The 24,156-nt window shown below is 41.5% G+C and overlaps 1 protein-coding gene across 5 annotated transcripts in view; it reads left to right on the plus strand.

Moving 5' to 3' along the window:
* wdr7 (WD repeat domain 7) overlaps positions 1–24,156 on the plus strand; it is a 62,929-nt gene that overhangs the window by 27,109 nt on the left and 11,664 nt on the right. For all 5 annotated transcript variants that reach the window (XM_032569620.1, XM_032569619.1, XM_032569621.1 and 2 more), the window contains 3 exons: positions 3,638–3,751; positions 13,130–13,357; positions 19,958–20,144. In XM_032569620.1, coding sequence (XP_032425511.1) covers positions 3,638–3,751; positions 13,130–13,357; positions 19,958–20,144 — 529 coding nt within the window. The remainder of the gene's footprint in view (positions 1–3,637; positions 3,752–13,129; positions 13,358–19,957; positions 20,145–24,156) is intronic.

Genomic DNA, 24,156 nt, shown 5'->3' on the forward strand with positions numbered 1-24,156 from the left:
GCCGCGGTTGCAGAGGATGCTGGGAGTCTCTCGGGGGAGCGGTTGCCATAGCAACGGGCACCGGTCAGTGTTGTGTTACCGCAGCAGGACCGCAGGCTGGGGAGTGAGGGAGATGGAGATAGAGAGAGGTCAAAGGGTCACCGAATCCGATCCCCGGAGCAGGCCGGCCCGTAAGACGACTCCGGCTGGCGGTGGAGACCCGGAAAAATCCCAGCAGGGTTCTGGAGCGGTCCGGAGGAGTCGGGAGGGGTCCAGATGAATCTAGAGGGACTGGAGGGGAACAGAACCGCTGCAGCAGTCTGGGTCTGGTTGTGGTTCTGGTTCTGGGTCTGGTTCTGGTTCTGGTTCTGGTCTGGTTCTAGTCAGGAGGTTATAGAAAACGTTTTGTCCTGTCAGTTGAATTTGGTTTGTTTCTATATGAGAAATGGGTCCAGTTGACCCAGTTCTATAGAACCCAACATGAATGAATGAATGAATGATTGAATGAATGAATCCTTTACAGCTGAAACCAGAAGTTTACATATAGAAAGAAAAAGACAATTTTCTTCAGACCAAACTTCTATCTGTTCTGGTTCTAATAGCTCATTTAGTTCTCATTCTAGATCCTCATGTTCTAGTTCATTTAGTTCTAGTTCATTTAGTTCTAGTTCATCTAGTTCTACTTCATTTAGTCCATCTAGTTGTAGTTCTTTTACGCCTCCTAGTTGCAGTTCCTTCATGTCTCCAGCTGAGCCCAGGTGGCGCTGCAGCAGCTGCAGAAACAGGAAGTAGTTTCTGGCTGATCAAAGTTTTTCTCAGTCAGTTTGACTCCTGATTCGTCCTGCGAGGCCAATTGCCTCCTGGGAGTTTTGTTTACAGGATGGACATGAATGTGAGGGACACTGGGTGATCGTCTGTCTTCCTGTGTGAGTGACCTTTGACCCTGCAGCCTGGACTCCTCCTCTGCTGCTTGTATTGTTTTCTGGAGCATCTGTGCGGCAGCCTTCCAGGTTACGCTCAGCGCTCCCGATCAAGCAGCGGTTCTGTTCGATTAGCCGCCGCCGCGTGTTTCCAGCCTGCTGTGGCTAATTAGACACAGCGGCCATGTTGCAGGCGCCGCTAGCGGGCCGGTTCCTACCGACCTGTCCGTCCTTTGTGTTCTGTCCCTTTAAACGCCTCCAGGAGGGGTGAAAGGTCAGCCGGGCTCTGCTCTCTGCTCGCTGCCGCTGCCTCGGCTCGGCGGTGTTTCCCGCCTCTAGCGGATCGATTCAGGTGTTTCCTTCAGACGCCGCTGCTTCCAGAAGATCACAGGGTGGGAATAATTTAGGGATGGAAAAGTCTGGAGTTTAGGTTAAACATTTTCCATGTCAAACTAAATGCTAATCAGACCGACAGAAACAGTAAAAACCTTTCTAACGATGTGAACAAACGCTACGACAGGCTTTGTTTTTATTACATCACTTTTAGCTTCATAAATTTAAATTGTGTTGATAAATTAACTTTTACAGTTTTTGATCCACTTAATCTTTCTCATACAAACATCGTCAACATCTCCAGCCTTTAAGAGGTTTTCTTCCAGGATTGTCCTGGATTTATCTCTATCCCCACAGCATGATGCTTCCACCACCATGCTGCAGTTTACCACCACTGTTGGTGATTAAAAAGTTAATATTTTTCTTGTGTAAAACAGAATCTTCTGGTTTCTTTTAGTCGTTCTCTAGTAATTCTGGGTTTGTTCCTGTCTGCTGGTGGTAATGGTTTGTTTTCCTTGCTAACGGCTAACTGGAGTTTTAATCTGCAGCTTTTCAGGACAAGCTGCAGCGCCGGTTTCATCAGTGTGAAACGGGGGGGAGGCGGAGGAGGGATGCGGGATAAGTGGGAGGGTGGGGGCGTGATGGCGTGCTCCAAGGTCAAGCTTGTCATGTCAGCCATGACACATTGCTCCCAGCATGCCTTGTTAACCTCCTGGACCTCCTCCTCCTGTCTGCTGTTTAAAACATTCACTTCTTGATGTTTTTAAAGCACAGCCGGCCCAGCGGCTCGCTCCGCTTCCACATCCTTTTCATTTCACAGTCTCTGTGAAATGAAAAATAAATCATTTGGAACAAAAAAAGGAGAAAAAACAAAACATGAAAGTCTGTCTGCAGGTGATTCTGTTTGAGGTTCAGCGTTGGCTGTTACCTTATGGAGGAAAAGCTGTTGGAAAAATTAAAGTAAAAATATCAAGAACTGAGACATTTACTGAAATTAATAAAAACAGTAATAAATTATTAAAATATCACTGATTAATTTAGTTCTCACATGCAGTTTCTCTGTAAAATGTTCAAACGAAGCTGTAAAAATATAAAAAATACCAAACATTACTGTCCATGTAAAAATAATAACTATGGTTGTTTTTGAGACATTGTGTGTGAAGTTAGCCATTTAAAATAAACCTAATCCCACCTGTTTAATCCACTTTAATCCAACTCTAGTTCATTTGTGGAGGTGTGAATGCAAACTCTAGTCAGGAAGTGGACTACAGTGCAAAGTATTCTGGGTAAACACAACCAAACCAGACGTGCTAGCCTAGCGGTGACGGGAGAAATGGCTCGAGTTTTTATGACTAAAAATCTGACGCCTCCATTTTAGTTTCCACTTGCTGAAGGAGGAAGTTGCGCTCAGTGTCTTTTCAATGTTGTTTCCTTCAGTGGGTCTTGGTGCAGCGCCCCCACAGGCCAGGAAGGGAACAGGTTTTACTGGTTTGACTCAGCAGAAAATGAAACGGATGTTTGATCCCAAATGGAACCGAGTCTACCGGACCATCAGTGTGAAAACAGCCAGGATATCTGGGCATGTTCTGGTTCTGCCCGGTTAATTAGAGCGTCGTTAGAATCGGACCTTTCTGCTGAGTTTCCCCGGTGGAAACAGTTTTCCTTCTGTTCAGCCACAACCTAGCATCCGTTATGTTTTAATTAAGTCCAATTAAGTTTTTATCACTTTAATGTTCCAGACGAATAATCAGCAATCAGGCGGCGTATTGGTCTTCTGTCAGAGTGTGTGTGTGTGTGTGTGTGTGTGTGTGGGGGTGTGTGTGTGTGTGTGAAGTCGTTACTGAGCTGTCTGCAGAGTCTCAGCAGGTTAATTGGAACATGAAGCGCTGTGTTAACCAGGATTTATCAGGGTAATTACACACTCTGTAATTAGAGGTGTTTTATTGGCCGTATGAAATTGTTTGTGATGTTTTAGTTACTGATGTCTTTTTTTCTCTTTGGTTTGTTACATTTCTGCAGGAAACAGACATCAGTGTGTCCAGCGGAGTGTTTGCACTCATTTATCAGAGTGTGTGTGTGTGTGTTTCCCCACAGATTAGAGCGGTGTTGACTCTGTTACCTTTAGCCGCTGCGTTCATTAGAGCGTTATCATTCATTAGCTTCAGCTGCTAATTAAAATCCGCTCTTAATTGGCAATGCGAAGATAATTCTGTCATTTATTCTCTGGATAACAGGGAGGCCCAATAAACCTTTATTAGCTGCTTAACCAGAGCAGTTAGCCTCTTAATGAGGCCAACCTGATGAGGTTTTCCTCACACACACCAGCAGCGCTGCCGCCCTGCTGCCTGCAGCGACACCTGCTGGTTTAATGTCCTAACCAAAGGTTTTCGGCTGGTTTTCCGCAGCTGGAACAGCAACAGAGACCGCGCCTCAAGCCCCGCCCCCTCCGGAGGCTCAGCCAGTGGAAACCAAGGCTCCAGAGGAGGAGATGGACGTGACCGACGATGACATCACAGCAGGTACCGGCAACGAAACGACAACACTCAGGTTAAATACAATGTGAAGGTCAAACAGAGGTCATTTATCTGCTCTCAAACAAATAAAACTTCACATTTCACTATTACTCTTTGGGAAAGATAATAAAAACTAGAGTTCATCCAAAAGGTTCTACAATTCAATCTGTTTCAGTAAATTCAGTCAAACTGGAGTCTAAACAGAAAATATAATAAAGTTTGGTTCTTGTTTGTATGAGAATTATCTAAATTAAACTGAGATCAGATGATGTAAACCAGGAAGAGATGAAACTAAAACAACCTATGCTAAGCTATGCTACATGGAGCTAAACTGAGCTAACATGTATAAACTGAGCTAAACCTAATTGAAATAAACAAAACTACACTAAACTAAACAACACTGAGCTAAATAAAACTACAAGACAAATAATACTTTGGAAAACCAAGATAAATTAAACCACACTGAATTCAGCTAGCATATGCTAAGCTAATCTACGCTCAGCTAAACTGAACTAAGCTAAAGCTAATTTAACTTCTCCACACTGATTTGATCTAAGATGAGCTCAACTATGCTAATCTAGTCTAAACTGATTTAAATAAAAATAACTCCTAACTAATCCAAGTGGTCTGATATAAATTAAACTAAACAAAAAACTCAAATAATTACTTTTAATAGACTTTTCTTGTCTTTTACAGTGAAAAATGAAAGTTTGATTCCATAGTCTGTGATGATGGTTGACCAGGGATCTAAAACTAACTGATCAGTTTGGACGACATTTTTCATTTTCTGATAACCCAAAACTTTTCCTGTTCTTTCTTCTTGAATCAGTTTGAAAAAGGAAAGGAAGTGAAGTGTTCATATCTTCCCTCTGCTGGTGTTTGTGGTGTCGAACTAAAGGTTGTTCCTCTCAAACTGCCTGATGCGCTGTAGATCTGAGGAACCCAGAGATCCTGTTTATCACCTCTGGGCAGCTTGAACTCAGGCGATTTGCTCTGCTGAGTCTGTATTTAAGCCAAACGCAGTAAGTGTTTCTGCATCGGCGCCGCTCTGAGTTCCACTGAACCCGAATGGTGTTAAAAGCCGTTTATCGGTCGCCTGTCCCACAGTTACACAGAGGGGAGGTGAGAAACGGCCGACACCTGCACTACAGGTGGAAACACACACCTTCTCTGAAAACACAGGCTTTCACTTTTTAACCTGAACATTTTCTCACCGAGTCGCCCGATTTATGCAGCTGTGGAAGATTAGTGATCAAAAACTCTGGGGCTGAAAATGTAGGTCCATCTAGATCCCATAATATTGCTGAATATTTACTAACTTCATTGCGTAGCCATGTGATCATCATCCCACCACCACCGTGCTTCACTGTGTATGATGACAGATCATCTGCAGCGTTTCCTGAGATGTGAGCCAGTTTTAAAAAGTCGCTAAAGACGAAACAAAGGAGGGAAACCTTTAAAGACACAAAGACGAAAGGACAGACATGACGACAGCCGTGCAATCACCTGGCTTCAGGCTGTTTCCACGGCGATAGACTCATCTCATCAATGTGTCGACTCCCCGTCCCTGTCACACACACACACACACACACACACACACACAGAGTTCAGGATGTGATGACATTTGTTGCTCGGTGCCTCAGCTGCAAAGCCTCAGAGACACACACACCTGGACCTGGTGGTGTGTGTGTGTGTGTGTGTGCTGTAATTATGTCTCTAACAGTGTCAGGGGATGTTATTAGGATCCACATCACACACACACACACACACACACACACACGGTATGGGCAGGACTTATTGCTGAGAAACATCCCATATATAAGGGAAGAGACGCATTAGAAAATGAATTTCACTTTTTCTAAATCACAAACCGGATCGGTGGCATTAATTACCAGAACTCTGGGTTTGGATGAAATTAGTTCTGCAGCAGCAACAACAGCGAAATACATCAGACTGAACAATAATTAAACATTTTAGCCTTAAAAGCAGCTTTAAAATGTATTATTTAATTAGCTGAAGTCATTTTAATGCTAATGAAAACTCACCGGTTGGTTTTGTAGAGCACAGTGGTATGAAATACAGAACCTCCTGTAATCTGTTGAGGCTGGTGTGTCCAAACTTTTTGTCACATGACCCAAAATCGACTTGAGGGCCAAACAAAATGTTATTTTACATTCTCAACAACAAACTGAGCATTCAAAACTTTAATTAGGCCAATAAAGTAGTCAGATTTGTAGTTGGAAAGGGAAGTTTAAATTATTTCTCTGTTTGCCTTATTAAAAGAAATGTTGAAAATTTTCTAGACATCTATTGGAAAAATGAACAAAATTAAATCTGTTCTGACAATAAGGTTCTTTAGAAACGTTTGCTGTATTTAACCAAGTTTAACAAATTAATTTAAAGCAGGTCTGTGTGCAGAACAGGTCAAAAAGTAATGTTATTTAAAGAAATAATCGGTGTTGCCAACATTTTCCATTTTTAGAAGATTTGACTTTGATACTTTTACACTAATTGTAAATATTTAAATAACTAGAACGTTTTAATTTGAACATCTGTGCTGGGGGCCATTTGTGCATCAGGAGCCTCATACAAGCAGGCTGGGGTGACTTCCTGGAGGCGGAGTTTCAGAAAGAACAGAAGCTTCTTAAAGAGACAGAGGCCCAATTTCAAATCATTAAATCACTTAGAATATCGAATATTTTATGTCATATTTGATATCTATGTTGTTTTTATAACAACTGAAGGTTGATTATGATATAAAATGGCACTTTGTGCCTGGAAACACATAATTTTTCCACTTTAATGCTTATTTATCCACATCCAGGATGTGATTCAGCAGGAAAGTTTGAGGGGATAATATTTCTTTGAATATCCATTTATTTTCAAGTCATGCTTTAAAACGTGTCTCTTTCAGGTAAAAACTGTTTTTATTATTATTATTATTATTATTATTATTATTATTATTATTATTATTATTATTATTATTATTACCTTTCTAACTGTTGGGTGAAGAGCAGTGTTGCTGGTTCCCACTAGAGGGAATCCTGGCTCTGACTGGGAGTCGCCCCATCCTCTGATGGAGAGGTCGACCTCTCCAAGGTCAAAGGCCCCAACCAGCTTCCCACTAAACAAACCCACTTCCACTGAGCTGGGAGACGTTTTTGTTTCCTTCTGGTTCTGGATGGACCTCAGTGAAACTCTCAGCTTTCCACGTTTTTCCACTATATTTTATTTTAGAAATCTGCTGGGATTTCTTTGTACCGTCTCTCTTCTTCTCCGCCATCTTTGTCTCTTCATATCTCCCCTCTGTCTTCCCCAGCGATTGAGGTCAGAGGTCAAAGGTCAGGCAGGCCCTCACCTCACGGTGTCATTAGCCCGGTTGTGATTTGGTTAGCTGAAACGCCACGCTCCCTGTCTAATCCAATCCCCCGGCCTGGGGGGGTCGGCCGGGTCAGATCACGTTTCTCCTCCGAACAGATTGAGCTCATGTGGAGATAAATGTTGGGAGCCGCGACTCTGAGGGCGGCGATTGTTTCCGATGATTGTTCCTCGGTGTCCCCAGAACGGGACGCAGCTGCTGGACGGGAATATTATTATATAACAGCAAGAAGCTCTTCTCTAAATACTGACAATGTAGAGGAATGTTTCTCTGAGAAACTAAAGTCTGACATGTAGATGAGCAACAGTAGTTTTCTATAAATACTAGAGGTGAGCAGATCGATCCAAAATATTGATGATATTGATACCAAGTCAGTATCAGAATAATTCTAAAGTGGTAAAATTGGTACAGTTTCAGATTCCCTCTTGAAATGTTATTACATTTTTTATTGTAATTTCTGAACTCAGATTATGTTTTGCTCTCAAGTGATAATAATAATAAAAAAATTACACAAATTTCTTTTGTTTTTGTGACACAATGTTTCCTCTACACTTGTTGTAAAACCAATGAAAGATGTGACCTTTTATTGGTTTGGATTTAAAAACAATTAATTCCTCATAGTTTTCACCATTAAATCCATGAGCACAAAAAGGCCACAACTAATTATAAACCAGTAACCAGTAAACCAACCAATCAACACAAGAAACCAACTAAACTCAACTAATTCAACCAAACCAAATAACCAGACTTAAAAAAACCAACATACCAAAAAACTCAGCCAATGTAGATGAAAGTGTTTAGATGAAAAGTTTGAAACTCTTGCTGAGGAGAAAGAGTTTGTCTGTTTTCTCGTCCTTCTGAACTTGAACTCAGTTTGTTTTGTGGTTTCTGGTGAGGACAGGCCCCCTCCCCTGCCTGCCTCCATGCGGTCTAATTGAAGCCCGGCGTTCACGCTGGGCGCAGATAGCTGCTCTGTCTGTGTCTTAAGATGGTAAAATACACTTAACCTTCAGCTGGACTCAGCCCGTTGGAAGGGCAGCCACCGTTTCAGGACTCAAATCTTTTTTCTTTATCAACTTAATTGTGTTTTCAATTATTTCCCCAGATTTTCAGTCTCCTGGCATTTACAGTAAGGACACGGTTCCTTTCCCCGGACGCCGGCCGTCCTTCGTCTTACTGAACGCTTTCCTTCAGCTGGAAAGGCTGGAATATTTATTCACATTTATTAAACATTTCTCTCAGAGTTGTCTCTCCTCCTGCAGCGTTTTCCTTCTTGCACTTTCTCACATCATTTTTGTGCTGCTATTGATCCCCTCCATCGGTCCCCGGTGATCGGGTTTTACCAGTCTCCCATTGATTACCAATGGAAGCAGAGCATGATGGGAAGCTGCTGGGGTTGCCTTTGTAGGAGGGAGCAGAGGGAAGGTTGTGGGTTTGATTGCCCTCAACTCTCTTTATCTCAGAGTTAAGTCTGAGCTTCATGGGTAAAGCAGCAACCAAAACTTCTCAGATCAAGGAAAATATCCAAAATGTCTCTTGGCAGGGATGAAATTCAGACGCGGAATATTTAATATTCACCTTTGGGTAGAAAATAAAAATGTATGTAAATACGGCCTCAAACACCGAACTGAAAACTGGAACAAGATTCTTATAGAAAGATTGAGAATCCTCCCTCATGACATGAATCCTTTATTTAGATGTTTATAAAATTAATGGATTTAAGGATTATTATTATTATATAACAGTTTGGACCAGGGGACACACAGCACAGGTTTTTATTTTTATCATGGTTTGGACCAGGAAATGTTTTTCAGTCATTAGAAACTTGACTCAAACTTTCCTGCCAAAGATTTGAGTCTCATTTGGACTTAAACTTTTAAAGACTTTAGTCTTGACTTCGTTTTTCTCCCAGAGACAAAACTTGACTTTTACTTTCAGCCAAAGACTTGAGGCTTGACTTGGACTTGGAGAAATGACTGGTGAACATCTGGACGCTCCGCTGACGTCTTTCTGCTCAGACAGACTCTGGATTCGACTCCTGCAGTGTTTTTATGACCCGTCCCAGTCGATTTTTACGTTAATCTTAACGCGTCTCATTCCTTGTCTCTGTTTGTTCATCATTTTTTCTTTGTTGATTTTTACAGTTTTCTGTATTTTCCGTCTCTCCTCATCATTTCTCTTCGTTTTGTCTTTGAGACGTTTCTGAAGACATCTTGGTTTCCGCTTCAGATCGGATATAAAGTGCTCTTTAAAACAATGTTGATGTGAATTATTAATTTTCTTGAATAAAGCTTTGTCTGAAAGGTCACAGTTTTATCTGCTGAGTGACATTTCAGTTGCTTTTATGACATGTCCTTAATTTGTCCATCCGGGCTCCACAGGTTGCTGCATTACGGCGCTCTGCCTTTCCTTTAATACATTCCTTCCTTTATGGATAATGTCATTTCTGCCAGAATTCCTTTTTATCCCGCTCCATTTCTCGTTTTTATGAAGATTTAGCCGAGCGGAGGCGAGTGCGGAGGGGCGCTCCTCTGTCCTCCTCTTTGCTTTATTGGGTTATGTTTTGGAGTAGGTTGGCCCACAAATAGGATTTAGATGCAATGTCATTATAATAGATCTGCTGGTTGCGAAGGAAGCCGATCGATTGGCTTCAAAAATCAATCAGTGGCTCCGCGGAGCAAAGCGGCTGCAGGTTCGGACCGGCGGAAACCAAACCGCCGGTCCGGCTGGAAAACTTCAAACTTCAGTTCATCTCAGACGATTTGAGGCCAAAATGTAAAGTTGGAAGAACAAAGGGGAACACGGAAACACGATTTAGTTTTTTAATTTTTACCTGCTAATTAAAACATAAACTGAACACATTTAGGGTATTTTAGTGAAATGAGCAGACGGTTCTCATTATTGCTTTATTTTTGACCGGTTTATTTAACTAAAATGTTTGCATTTTAACTTTAACTATTAAAAGACATTAAAATCAGAGCACAGATACTTCATGTTGCATCAGTAAAAATGTTGTTTTTAAATCTGCATCAGTTGAATCGTGATCAGTTGCCCCAAAGGATTTCAACTTCATAGAAAAAAGACAATTTTGTGTTTTTTTTTCATTAATTAAGAAACACAATTAAAATCACACGATCATACGACTCGTGTGATCTGAAAAGTGTGGCAAAACGCAAATTTAATCGCAGAATGTAAAAAATTAGTTTTTAATTGTGCAAAATACACAAATTTTGCAAAAACATTAAATTTGTCGCAAAAAATAAGAAAACTTTTTCCATTGCAGTTTTTCAAAACATTAATTTTGATGTGGAAGAAAATCCACCTCATGGCGCAAAAATAAGTTTTTTCACACTTGCCATGTTTCCATTAAGCAAAATTATGTTGATAATCCCATTCTGTGAAAATTCATGGTGTTTGGAAATGCAGCTGCTGATCCTTTTCTCTCTGGCATCTTTATCTGTACCTGAAAATCGTAAAGAACTCGGGTAGCGATTCCCTCCGCAGCTCAATTAGCGCCGTTTGCTTTGTGAATCAGTCGTCAGAAGCCCTTCAGTCTTTGGTGTCTTTATTCCTCACTTTCTCTGCAAATCTGAACTTTTTAGGGATTCTGATTGGGAGTCCATCTGTAATTCTGTTATGTACTGGCCCGGTCTGGCCGTAGGGGGATGCCATGTGTAATCCATTTATCAGCTGCTGGGCCTTCTTCCAAATGACAGCTGGCTTTTAGCAATCTCATTATGAAGAGCAGCGGTATGGAAATATGTGGGCAGGGAGCACGTCTGAAAAATGAGCAAAAAACAGGAAAAATAATGTATGAAACTCCTGGGAGGACGGCGCCCGCCTTCATCCTGCGCTGATCCGACCTCAGGCCGAGCAGCGGGTCGCTCCTCTGGCTCTGTGCGTCTGCCCAGACGGATGCTTTTACTCACTTAACTGGAATCCATCTTGGATTTCATTCCACCTGGGATGCGTTTGCACAGTCAGCTGCTTTGGGATCAAATGGCCGTCTGACGGCGCTTCACTCGGCTCCGTGTGGGACGATAACATCTCCCACAGCCTGGTGGCTTCAGCTGGGAGAGACGCAGCCAGTAAATATCTGAACTGATGGCAGCCAGTTCTCCAGATGAAACACTACCAGAGCTGTTTCCATCCACTTTTCATGCAAATTAAAAAACATAGCAGAAAATGTGAACTGTAGATGGAAACGTACGTATATATATATATATATATATATATATATATATATAGACAGTATTTCCATCTAGTGGTTTGAAATTAATCAACCAGAATACGCAAAGCTTGATTTCATGGGATGTTGACGCTACATACAGCTGTAATAAACAGGAAGTAGAGATTGCAGCTAGCAAAGAGAGTTCGTCGCTCCAAGCTGGAGGTTTTCTCAGGCCTCTGGTAAGGCACAGAACCATGCATTGCTTTGGTTTTAGCATTAGCTTATGATAAATACTGTGTTGGCATAGTGCTTTAGCCTTTGCTTCTGCTAAATAGCATGTTGGTATAGCACTTTAGCATTAGTGGAAGTAGTGTTTATGATTAGTGCTTCTAGGTTAGCGAACTGATAAAGGAGACGGAGCTTTTACTGGTGATCCTGTAGCTTCAAACCAACTTTAACTTCTATATATTTATAGAAACGTTTGGGATCCGGCTCTGGCAGCGCTGGTGTTGAAGTAGGAGTCTGGTTGTGTTTGAGATCTTCGTGCAGCTCTGATGTTGCTGTTTCTCCCTGAACCCCCCAGGTGTTGAAGGTCTTTCCACCTTTCGGAAGTGAGTTCTGTCTAAATCTCTAACAGCGGTGCGTCGCTCATCCACACGGCGTTTTCTATGCGCTGCTCATTGGTCTTTTGATCCGCAGCGTGTCCGCAGCTCTTATCTCCCACTGTGCAACACACATTGGCGGCTCTCGCGCCGCCTCGGCCCCCCGCTGAGCCGGCCCCGCCGCACGCGCGCGCACAAAGGAGGTTATTCCAGGGTCGCCTCGGCGGACACAATGGAGAGGTGCTCCCTCCCTCACAAAGCGGCCGCACGCGTCCAGCTCTGGCAGGAGTCTGTGAACATGGCCGTCTGGGCGTTTCAATGCGTTCCCAGTGTGACTAAAGGCTTTCAGAGCCACAATGAGGCGTGTGCCTGTGTGGTGATTAATGCCGGGACAAAAGAAGTGTGCCGCTCACTTGTTATCAGCTCACTGGAGACTCACCGGCCGGCCTGCAGCTTTTCCAGCGTCAAAAGAAAGAAATGAAAAGGTGGAAAAAAAAGTCTCCCTTTATCCTGACGCCATCTTTAGACGCCTGGAAAGCAGCAGCAGCGGCCGACGTGCAGCAGGAAGGGCTCAGCTCTTTGTCCTCTCTGGTTCCTCTGGTCCATGTTTAGTTCTGGACGTCGTCTTTAGTCTCTTTACTCAGAAAACCCAGAGAGTCTTCAGGGCGTCAGGCTGGAGGACGGATATCTCTCCATTCAGCACCGCCTGAAAACCAGGAGACACCATGTACATTTCCTCCTTCCCTCCACAAATCCTTCCATTATTGCTGGACAGTGTGGCTGAAAAAAAGACATACGCATTTCATTTCAGTCGATATCAAAATTATTGATTAGATGTTTTGTTTTAAATATCTGAAATACCATCAATCTGGTGATGTGACCTTTCCTGTTTTATCCACAGTTTCCACTCCACTCCGTTGTCTTTTATTTTTAAGCCGTTATGAGACTCTGTTCCTAAACTTTAATCTGCTGCTGCGCAAGTTACTCAACAGGTTGTTGCTAGGCAACCAAAGAGTGAGTGAGTGAAGTAACATTAGAACGGTTGGTTATGGTTAAGTCAAAATGAAGAAGTAACAGCTCATGCTAAGTAGTTAAAGTTTGTTGCTAAAGTTTGTCAGTTGAATTTCTCTTGTAAATTCAGGATTAAGGATCCAAACGTTACGATTGGCTCAGCAGAGTAAACCACAGGAAGTAGCTGCTGTGAACCGTTTCTGTTTCCGTTCCTCCGCCAGGCTGCCTGTCCAACCTCCCGCCAAACGCCAAGAAGATCTCCAACTCGTACGAGGAGCGGCGGAAGCAGGCCACCGCCATCGTCCTGCTGGGCGTCATCGGAGCCGAGTTCGGCGCCGAGATCGAACCGCCGAAAGGTTCGGTGCGCGCTCGAGCCGGAGGAGCGGTGCCGGAAGGCTTCGGACCGACGAGCGGCGGCTCGTCCAACTACTCGCTGGCCAGACACACCTGTAAGTACGACCTCACACCCTGAGAAACCTCTGGGTCAAAGGTCACCTGGTTTTTAATCTAAAAAGTCCCGGTATTAGAGTTCATTACTCCATGTACTTCATCACGGATCCCGCAGCATCACACATCCTTTACTCTACATACAGCTGACACACCTGAAGTGTTTCTGAGCCTCTAACTTTAATAAAACACGAATTTATGTTTGTGTTGTTTTTGCTCTTGGTGACATTTTTCCTTTCGCTTCTTTTTTCTGTGGTTGAGCCATTTTTCTGTTGCATTTATTTTTTAACGTTTTTGGGTTTCGGAGTTTGCATTGTTCATGTTTTGCACCTATCAGCCTCCGTACTCTTCCTGGTACCTGGACACCATCTAGATGGCGTCTTACGGTTGTCATGGAGACTTGGTGACTTGATGTTACCTCACTTCCTGTCCTGACTGTGTGATAATTTTGGATCTTTGTCATTTCCTGAAGATAAACGTAAACATTATGTTTTCTAGTCTTTCCCATTCTGAACTGTCGCTAAAATAAAACAGAAAACAGAAAATCATTGATTGTTAATTAAAAGTTGCCAAACTCTTTGTTAATTTGGTATACAGTCATAAAACATTTTTAAACTTTTTGATAATTTATAAATATAGACATGCACATCGTCATTATTATCATTTATTATTGATTTGTTTAGACTTTTTCATGTTTTCACAATGTTGAAGCGGCGGTTCAGGTTTCGCTGCAGAATCATCGTCTTTTCCAAACTCATAACTCCACAACTCACAAACTACAAACTTCAGTGCTGGATTAGCGGTAAGCAGAGAGAAGGGATTGATTTTCACCCACCAGGCCTGACACCTTAAGGAGCTCTGCTCTGATTCCTCACACACCGCCGCGCCATGCCGCGCCGCGCCTCGGCGGGCATCAAACCTGCACTAAGTAAGGCCGCTCTTCCGTCCCGCTGCTCCCGAGCTCTGATAGGCTGCCTCGGGGGGCATCCGCCCGGCGACAGGTCCTGCGCTCCCACTGATAGGCTGTGGAGCGTGAAGCCAGCATCCAGCTCACCTGTGTGGAGTCAGTGAACATTCACTTCATCTGATGGAGAAACTGCAGGCAGAGAATCACGTGGTTTAAATAATGACGCATTTCCTGGTTCATGGCGCTTCGACTCTTTCTCCCAAACTCACAATATGAAACCAGGAAGAGGTTCAGGTTCTTCCTGTAAATGATTCCTGGTGTCCAACATTCACATTTCTCACTTTGTTGAGGACTTTAAACTAAAAAGTAATTTTTTATGTGATGATTTAATAGCGCTCTAATCAATCAATGAAATCGTGTTTTTTAGAGGTGCAAAAACACTAAGAACCGGAACTGGGAGATATTTTAGATATACAAAATAAAATACAACCAGAAACTATAAATAAAATGGAAATAAAAGCCACACATAAAAGACATAAACCTCTGTAAACAAAATTTGATTAGTTGCTTAGTGATGTTTTGCGCGTAGTGGCTGCTGTCTGGGCACAACGGGGCAGTTTTTGCTTTAAATTTCGACTGATATTTTTGTATTGATTTGAAATCAGTGTATTCCCTAACCATCAAAATTAATAGATTAAATTGAAGATTGATTTTTGCGCTCTGATGTTGTTGTAGCTAGCTGGTAGCGACAACCAACCCTAGCTGAAGGCTAAAGCTGCAGCTTAATTCATTCTGTCACTTTTTTCTGGTATTTGCAGGTAAGTACCCAGAATAATAGCTCAGATGATAAAGTTAACTCACAGAAGATTCCTTACTGGGAACAGCAGGGACTGGGACCAGTAGCCGTACCCTCCTCTTCCTCCGTCATGCAGGACGGGTTTCTCGTGTCCGTCTGCAGACTCCCTTCTTGTTTTGTGTGTTTTCTGGTTTCTGGCTCTGCTGATGACGCTGGTTTTCCAAGGTCTCCTGAGTCCGTGTGGATGTATTGATCTGAGAGAGACGAGGGTTTCTAGAGCAGCGGCGCCTGAAGGCACAAAGGTCACTCAACACTGAGATTTACAGACAACCTCCATCTTCCAGCAGAATCCTTATAGATACTGAAGAATTTGAAATATCTGGAGTCTTGAAATTAGGAATACAGAATGATTAGAGGTGACCTACGATGCTTCATTGAACAGGTTAATATAGGTCTATAAAAAGTATCTTTATTACATTTATTGCACAAAATCATTCTTAGACAACGAGATTTCAGCCTGCTCAATTCAGAATGAGCCGTCTTGTCACTTTAAATCCATTTAAGCTGCTTTTGGCCGCGACCCCCAACTCAAAGTTTACACTCACATGTTAAAATAATTACAGATGTGCAATTATAAAGCCGTACATCTTTGAAAAGCAGCAAACAAGAATGCAGGAAACAACTTGTCTTTTCCAGCAGCCATTGTACAGCGCAAACAAAACAAAGGTGCTCAGTTTATGTTTGAAAGGAAATGAAATGAAACTTTATTTCCAACATGATAGTAGTATAAAATCATACACAAGAACAAGGAATGCAAATCTTAACATGCTGGAAAGGGAGCAGGAAGAAGTAAGAAACTTACTAGGGTTGCTAGGTAACAGGGCGGAACTCTGCTGTGGTTGCTAGGTAACGGGGCAGAACTCTGCTGCTGTTGCTAGGTAACGGGGCAGAACTCTGCTGCCCCGTTACGGATGTTTTTTAGAAACAAATGAAAGTACAAAAATGTCTAATACTTGAATATTTAATAATACATCCACTTTAAATATCTCAAGCTACTAAATCACAACCTATCACTGCACTTCCAGACTTTTATTGATGCTCCTCCAGATTATATTGTAGATAATTGTTGATTATTAAACCCTGCTTTGTGCTTTAGTTTTGGATTCAGAGGAATTGTCGTAGTTTTCTGTCTTTGAGGCCTTCCAACAAAATACCTCAAAATCGGCGTACCATAAAGAAAACACAGGATGCCTTTAAAGCCCAGAGACCCTAAGGGATGATTTAAAAACATGTTTTGTCCTCTCTCTCCCTCCATACCTTCCTCTCCATCTGTTTGCCTGTTTCTTTCCCTCCTCTCTCCAGTTATGAAATTGAAAGATGGATCGCTGTTGTTGGTGTTGTTGGCGAGCGGCGCGGGGTGTGATGAATGAGAGCTGTCTGCCCAGTGAAAGGCAGGGTACCGTAGTCCATACAGCAGGGCAGAGATTGATGTTTTCACAGAGTGAGAGGGGGAAATGTTGGGGAGATGGAGCGGAGGAGAGGAAGGATGGACGGATGACAGCAGGAGGAGCGCTGGGCAGTGAGAGGGACAAACTGCACTTCAGAGTTTAGTCTCTGCTCACAGGTAAATGTCAGAAAACCCGGAGCTCCTCCTGAGACTGTTGGCTGCAAACTGGCATTTTCAAACATTCATGAGAGCTGATTGGAAATTGAGTTTCACTTCGCAGGATTGGAAAGGCAACAATTAAAGGCAGGAAGACAAATAAAACACTTTTAATTTGAACTTCATCCTCACTTTGTTGGGATGAATGTTGAGTTGCAGAGAGTTTTCTAGGGCCTGGACGTTCATTTCTTTGAATTAATCACTCAGATGTTAAGTAATTAATCACTTTATTAAAAAGTCCCAGGCTGGAACCTTTGGATGGTGTTTCTGGTACAGCCATATTTCTGACGCACAAGCGACATCCTCTGCCAACAGAGATGAGGTTAATTTCTCCGTCTAAAATGATCTGATTGGACGATGGAAAACACTATTGTTGTGTTCAAGTTGTGCTAAAAGAAGTTAGCCTATCAAAACCATTTAAGGAAAAGATAGCATCTCAATGCTAAACATGTAGCAGCTAACGCTAATGCCAAAGGAGTTCCTGAAACACTGGAAGGCTGAATGGATAGAATAAAACTTAGCAACAATCTGATGGTTGATTTACAGCTACTCAGAGTCAAGCTAACAGTAATGAAGGATTAAGCTAACAGCTACATAAAGATAGTAAAAAATGGCAAACAGATACCCAGAGTCAAGCTAACAGTAACAAATGGTGAAGCTAATAGCTACTGAAAGATAATTAAAAGAAAAGTACAGCTACTCTGAGTCAAGCTAATAAATAATTAAAGTTCAAATTAAATTGAGGAGATCATTTAAAACATTTCAAATATGTAGGATAGATGCTACATTAAATGTACCTACTACTCTTCTTGTTTGTCATCTATTTTCAAAAAACAGTCACCATATTCTTCCTAAACTCATTTTTAATCTAAATGTAATTTTGCTCGTTTATAAATTGTTATTTTATGTGATTCGTCATTAAAATGTGATGCTGTTAGTCTGGCGGTTTTGTGTTTTCCCGTCTCTCTGCCTCATCCAGCTTTCATCCACTAACCAAGTCCCCGCATTGATTTACCTTCAGCTCTCATTTAGGCTCAAACACAGGCAGATAAAGAGGGAGAGGGCAGCTGGGGAAGGAAAGCACAAAGCCTGTTAGCGCTCGTTTCAGGCTGCTAAATTTCAGACGTCACTAATCTGTCACTATTTCACACTCACTTCTCCCTACCTTCCTGCCTTCGCTCCACTCTTTAATCACGCTCCGTCTGCTAACGAGGCGTGTTTACTGCCAGCCAACAACTCATTAAGACAAGGCAGCTTCTGACTCACAGATTCATGCATCAGATCAGTGTGGAGAAGATTGTTGCAGATTGGAGGGAATTTCTCTTAAATATGTCAATTCATTTTGATAATTAACAATTTAAAACATTTAAATCCAATTATTCTGCAACAGCAGGATGATTGGTAGCAGATTTTCAGCAGTTGAAAAGTAAAAAATGTCTTAATTTGCATCCGGTGTGTTTTCATCTCCAGGTTTTAAAATATCCTGCAGATTTCACAGCTCAGGTCATCAGAACCGAGTCATTAATGCTTAAATTTACATGTATTTGTACTGAAAATATCTAATAATTTATAGTAAAATCTCTGCTAAGGTTGGGCAATATGGCTTTAAAATAAAATCTGAAAGAATTTTCATCACCAAGTTGTTGATTTTTAATCTATTTTCTTTCTGTGTGAAAAGAAAAAGTATTTTCAAAAAGTGGCATTTATTTCACTGAAGCTTACTAATTACACAGACTAGTTACAGGAAATTAGTCACAATATTAGCGGAATAAAACTTGGAAAAAAGTCATAAAATTACAAAAAAAAGTTTTGTGATTATTTCTTCAAAATAGACACGTTATGTATTAAATAGTAATTTGATGCTGATTTGTTAAAAAATAAACTATTTCTTTATTTGTAATTTATAATGCAGCAACATTTATCGAGTCAGGCTGTGTAAAAAAAAAAAATCTTCAAAGTTCAAATTAATAGAAGCTGTGAAACAAGATGGCCGCCCTGGCTGCCGTCACTCTATGGAAACCCAAGGAGTGCAAACAAAAATGATGAACAAAAATCCAGATTTTCCAAAAATTAAACCTTTGACAGATTATTAAAATGTGTGGTGCTCTGATGAAAAGGTTTTTAAAACCTGGATCCTGCTGATCGTCAGGATCTTTAGTTTCTGGTTCGGTCTGTCGGTGGAGCTGCAGTAACGGCCTGTAGCTGAATGTTTCAGCCGCCTGTGTGCAGAAATAAACCAATAAGAAGGGACTGGTTTGCCATTTAAGGAGGACTGGGGGATGAAATGCCAGGAGATCCAGCCGATGTTATTAACCGTGCGTCTCTGGAGAAGCGAGGACCTTTAGAGTCACTGCAGGATCATAACTAAAGTAAATCATTGCTCCTTTATTCCATGTTTCTTCATAACGCCACTTTCTGTATTTGCATCTAAAGTGGAGCAGCAATATTGATCAGCGAAGCGTTTCCTCTGTTAGCTTTCCCTGGTTTTACAGAGGATCCTGCAGGTGAAGCTGAAGCTCGTGTGTGCTGTGGGTGTTCGTCTTTGGGGAAGCGAGCGTGTTATTGAGGGGCGGGGGTGTTTACTGGACTCTTTAATGGTCAGCCCGTCCCCACAGAGTCTGGCTCAAATGTCAGGTCAGCTATGAAGTGACCTCCCGTCTCCGTCCTCAGACTGCGCAGCAGCAGGCATCTCCTCCAAACGGCTTCATTTCTTACAGGAAGATGATTTTATTTATGGACCATCATTCAGTTTAAAAGGAACGTCGTCACAGATTAGGCATCATTCTGATGGTCGGCGTCCAAAACATGTCAAACCTTTTCTATTATTTAACGCAGGACTGAACAATAAATCAATAATTATATATATATATCGTGATAGACGTGATCAATATCAAAAGATAAAACATCTTATAGAAAATTCAAGACTCACTGGAAATGATTCAGAACCGCACTCTTTGGTTACCTAGCAACAACCTATTGAGTAACTTACCAACTGGCTCACACAATGTACAAATGAACGTCCTGCCGCCATGTTTGATTTCTAACAGGAAGTTGTGATTGTTTTGAAGCCTTCTGATTGGCTGGCAGGTTTTAGCCCAACGAAGTGGCGGCCATATTGGTTCTTACAGGTGGACAAGGCCTCAGTCTGCTGCTCTTAGCTGCTGAAACCGTTCAGATTCTCCTGGACTTTGGGGAAAGTTGAGCTGTGAATCAGCTTGCTGTGGTTGTGTTTTCAGGTAAGGCGCTGACCTTCCTGCTGCTGCAGCCCCCCAGCCCCAAACTCCCCGCCCACAGCACCATCCGCCGCACCGCCATCGATCTGATCGGCCGCGGCTTCACCGTCTGGGAGCCGTACATGGACGTGTCGGCGGTGCTCATGGGGCTGCTGGAGCTGTGTGCCGACGCAGAGAAGCAGCTGGCTAAGTGAGTCTCACACACACACACACCTGAACGCAGCCTAGTTAAATCAATGCTAAGGTGACCTGCTTCATACCGAAACTGAGAACCAATCAAACATCTGATCTGATGTGGGACTGGAGGCTGAACTTCAAACAGATCAGCTGGTTCAGATTTTAAGTTTCTTACTGCTAGAAAATAAGATGTAAAGGCAACATTTTGCTCCAGTTTATGAAAAATTAAAAAATATTTCTACAGATTTTCATCAGTATTACAAAATTTAGCTCAGAGATTCATGACTTCAGTTCGTCTTTATTTCTCTCCAGGTGTCCAATATTCACACCTTAAACCACTTTTCACTTCCACTAATCCACTATGGCACTAATAACATTTACCATGTTAGCATTTTGGCTAACTTTGAAATCATTTAGCTAGCTTAGCTTCCCCTAAAATAATTTTTTAGATAAATACTGAAGCCTTTATTTACTTGAATGTCTTGTAAAATTTCAGTTGAATGTAGTTCAATATCCTGTTGATGTTTTAATCAACAGACATTGTTGACAATATTCTGTTATAGCAAATCATTATGGTTGAATTTAGCGCTATAGCATTAGCTTTTACTAAATACCATGTTGGTGTAGCATGTTAGCATTAGCTTCTGGCTGAAAACAGATGCACACCACACTTTTCAGATATTTATTTTTCCTGCTCCTTCACGCCTGAATCTGATTGATCAGCATTTCAAACATCTAAAATACCCAAAACGTGACAAAATGAATAAAGTCGCTCTGAGTTCTGGCGGGTCTTTGCTGATCCGCTCGGCTTCCAGACCCTCAGGGTTGTTTAATTGATCGCTGTGCTGATCTGATTGGCTGATTCTGATCCCGTTAAAGCAGTCGGCCGTTCCAGAGCCGACTCTCTGAGTTATGGAGGCGCTGCTGTAATCTGATTGGAGGACATTATGATGATGTAACGATGTCTGTCCCGTTCTGACTGCTGCCGCCTTCAGACAGTTGTGGGTTGAAATCCCAGCAGGCAGAATGCCTGGGTTCATCGCAGACACGTTTTTATTGTCGTTCTTTTGACTTATGACCTTTTAAAATAATGTATTTATTTACAGAAGCTCCTTCAGACGCCATTAATCTTCCAGCCACTGAAGCCATTACTGCTGGTCCTAATGCTGCCGTCTGTAGCGTTTTGCTACAACAACATTACCAGATGTAACCTAATAAACTTTATTTATTCTCCATGACACAATAACCCACCGTCAGGCGCAGCAGTAGCAGTCAGTTCCCCATCACCTGCACAAGCTGACAGGTTTTATTGTTCCCTTTAAAACGACTAAATGTTTTATTATTGCAGTTTTTCCTGGTTATGATGATGTAACAGGAAGTAGAAAAAGACGTTTTTAATTGATGGTTTCAGTTATGAAATGAAGAAGCTTCCAAAACAACCTGATCATTTCTGGGTTTTTCCATCTTCTGTTGTCTGTGAAATATTTTTAATGTACCATTAATATACAGGATTAAGAAAAAAATTTAACTTTTTTATTGTTTTTTGTTTAATTTGCATAAAAGTAAATAAGAAAATCTGACATTTAAGGGGTTAATAAATAATGAGCACCTTTACACACAAAAAAATAAAATATATGATTATTACCGGCTGTAAATTAAATCCCACTAAACTTTGTTTTATATCAGTAAAAATTACCAAAATTATTTCTATTTACTAAAAACTCCAGAAAATGTGGAGATTTTTTCTTACTTTCTCTGATTTATTTGAATTGTTTAAATGTGATGAATATTTATTATTATTAAAGGCTCAGTGGCTTACTGATCATCTTTTATTAAAAAATAAAGTACAAATTATTTCACTTAAAACATTTTCCCTTGTTTTAAGTGGAATAATCAGGAGTTAAATGTTGGATGGATTTCCATGCAGCTGACCAGCAGTCAGTGTGTGTGTGTGTGCGTGTGTGTGGGGGTGTGGGTGTGTGTGTGTGTGTGTGTGTTAATCCCTTTTCAACAGGAAAATATTTTTAAAGCTCAGCTGAAGGTGTAAAAACCTTCGGAGAGAATCTACCTGCTGGAGGAAACACCTGAATCACTCAGGTCTCAAAATACGTTTTAAAAATGAACAAATGTTTTTGTTTGTGATGCTAAAAATGAAAGTGGAAAATAAAAATCCTTCAGTCGTTTTCATAAGCTGGCAGGATTTCTAAAGATCCTGATGAAAAGTGACTCATCAGAAATATGATTAAAAACAAACATTCACTCGGTGTAGAGATGACCTTATATCTTCCTGATGTCTTTCCGCCCTGCCGTTGTGTTCAGACTAGCGAACCGCGCGCTAACAGACCTGCTCAGACTAACGATGGTCATTTGAATCATTCAAATCGTCTCTTCAGATGTTTTCTGTTATAATCCAGTTTGTTGAGTCAAACTGCAGCTCAGCAGTCGGTTCAGAAACCTTCCAGTAAATCAATCTGTGAGCCTGCTGGCAAACCAACCAGTTAGCCCATCTGCACCCGACTGGGGGAACCAATCAGTAAGTCAGTCACTCAGTGCCTAAACACACACACACACACACCCACACACACACACACACACACACACTGCCAGTTCCTTACAGCGGTGGCTCCCTGTCATGTGACCGGGTTGTTCTCTCCTCCCTCCCAGTCAGAAATCAATATCTGTGCGGCTCTGTATCGACTGGCTAATGTCAGCGCGCTATTGGCTGTGAAAGCAGCCATGTTGCCAGGTTCACACATGCTGGAGTCTCTGCAGAAAGCTGAGAGTTCAGGACAGACGGAGCGTTTCAGTCAGAGCTACGGTCCGGTTCAGAACCACGCCGGATTATAGAGGATCAAACGTGACACATTCTGAAAATATCACGTAGTTATTTCTATAACACAGGACTGGACAATAAATCAATAAATATAAATATAAATGATACAGCTAATAGAATATTCCTCCAATCCAGAACCGCACAGCATTCTGGGAGATGTAGGCAGAGGAAAGACTGTAGCCACTAAACCTCTCACCGCTACCTAAGCTAGGTTTGTGACATCTGCTCACTCGCTCTTTGGTTGCCTAGCAACAGTAGCAGCAGTTTCAGGTTTTGTCTCATAGCTGCTTAAAAATAAAAGAACAGCGTTGAGTGAAAACTGATTAGAGGATAAAATGTGACGCCGTCAGCTCGGCAGAGTTTCTGATATTTAAAACAAAAACTAATCAATAATCATTGACATCGGCTGATATGAAATGATGGTATTGTAGTAAATTTTCCAGCCCTGCTACAAGTAGCTTTATACTTCTAGCAGCCAAATCCGACCCAAATCTAATTTTTTAAAACGTCCATATATGGAACTGAATCATATTCGATTGTTTTCGTCTCAGTCTGAACGGTCATGATGCACCTTATCCAACTTTTACGTTATTGAACTGGTGCATTATGGGAGTTTCGTCTCATTTAAATGAACTATAAACATGATTTAATTCATTTTTATTCTCTTTGAACTGAACTTGTTTTTGATAAATTAACTTTTCTGACTGCATTTCATTGATTAAATTAACTTAAGATTAATTTAGCTTTGATTAAACCTTTTTGAGTAAAGAAAGAGAAATAAATCTTTAATTTACAGTCAGAATATTTTTAGATTTTACAGGGAATCATCTTTATTTTTTGTTTTTACTCACTTGCCTCATCATGACATCCAGCTTAACATGAGATGTAAATATAAATGTTGATCCTGTCAGGAAGTCATTTTATATATTTGTATAATATTTCTGTGTTCTAACATTGATCAATCAGAATCTCTCTGGTGATAATCTGGATTATTTCTGCCCACGTTTGGCTCATTAACCTCTGCTGGCCGTTAGCTCCATTAGCTCCATTAGCTCAGCCTCACATCAACGCTGCGACTGTTTCCAATTACCGCCAAATGAAACGCTCAGTTCTGCTGATAAATTGCCGATATATTAGCGCCGTTAATTGGCGGCTGTGGCGAGATGTCACTTCCTGTCAGAGGGTGTGTGTT

Source organism: Xiphophorus hellerii, chromosome 8 (assembly GCF_003331165.1).
Source record: "Xiphophorus hellerii strain 12219 chromosome 8, Xiphophorus_hellerii-4.1, whole genome shotgun sequence".
NCBI lineage: Eukaryota > Metazoa > Chordata > Actinopteri > Cyprinodontiformes > Poeciliidae > Xiphophorus > Xiphophorus hellerii.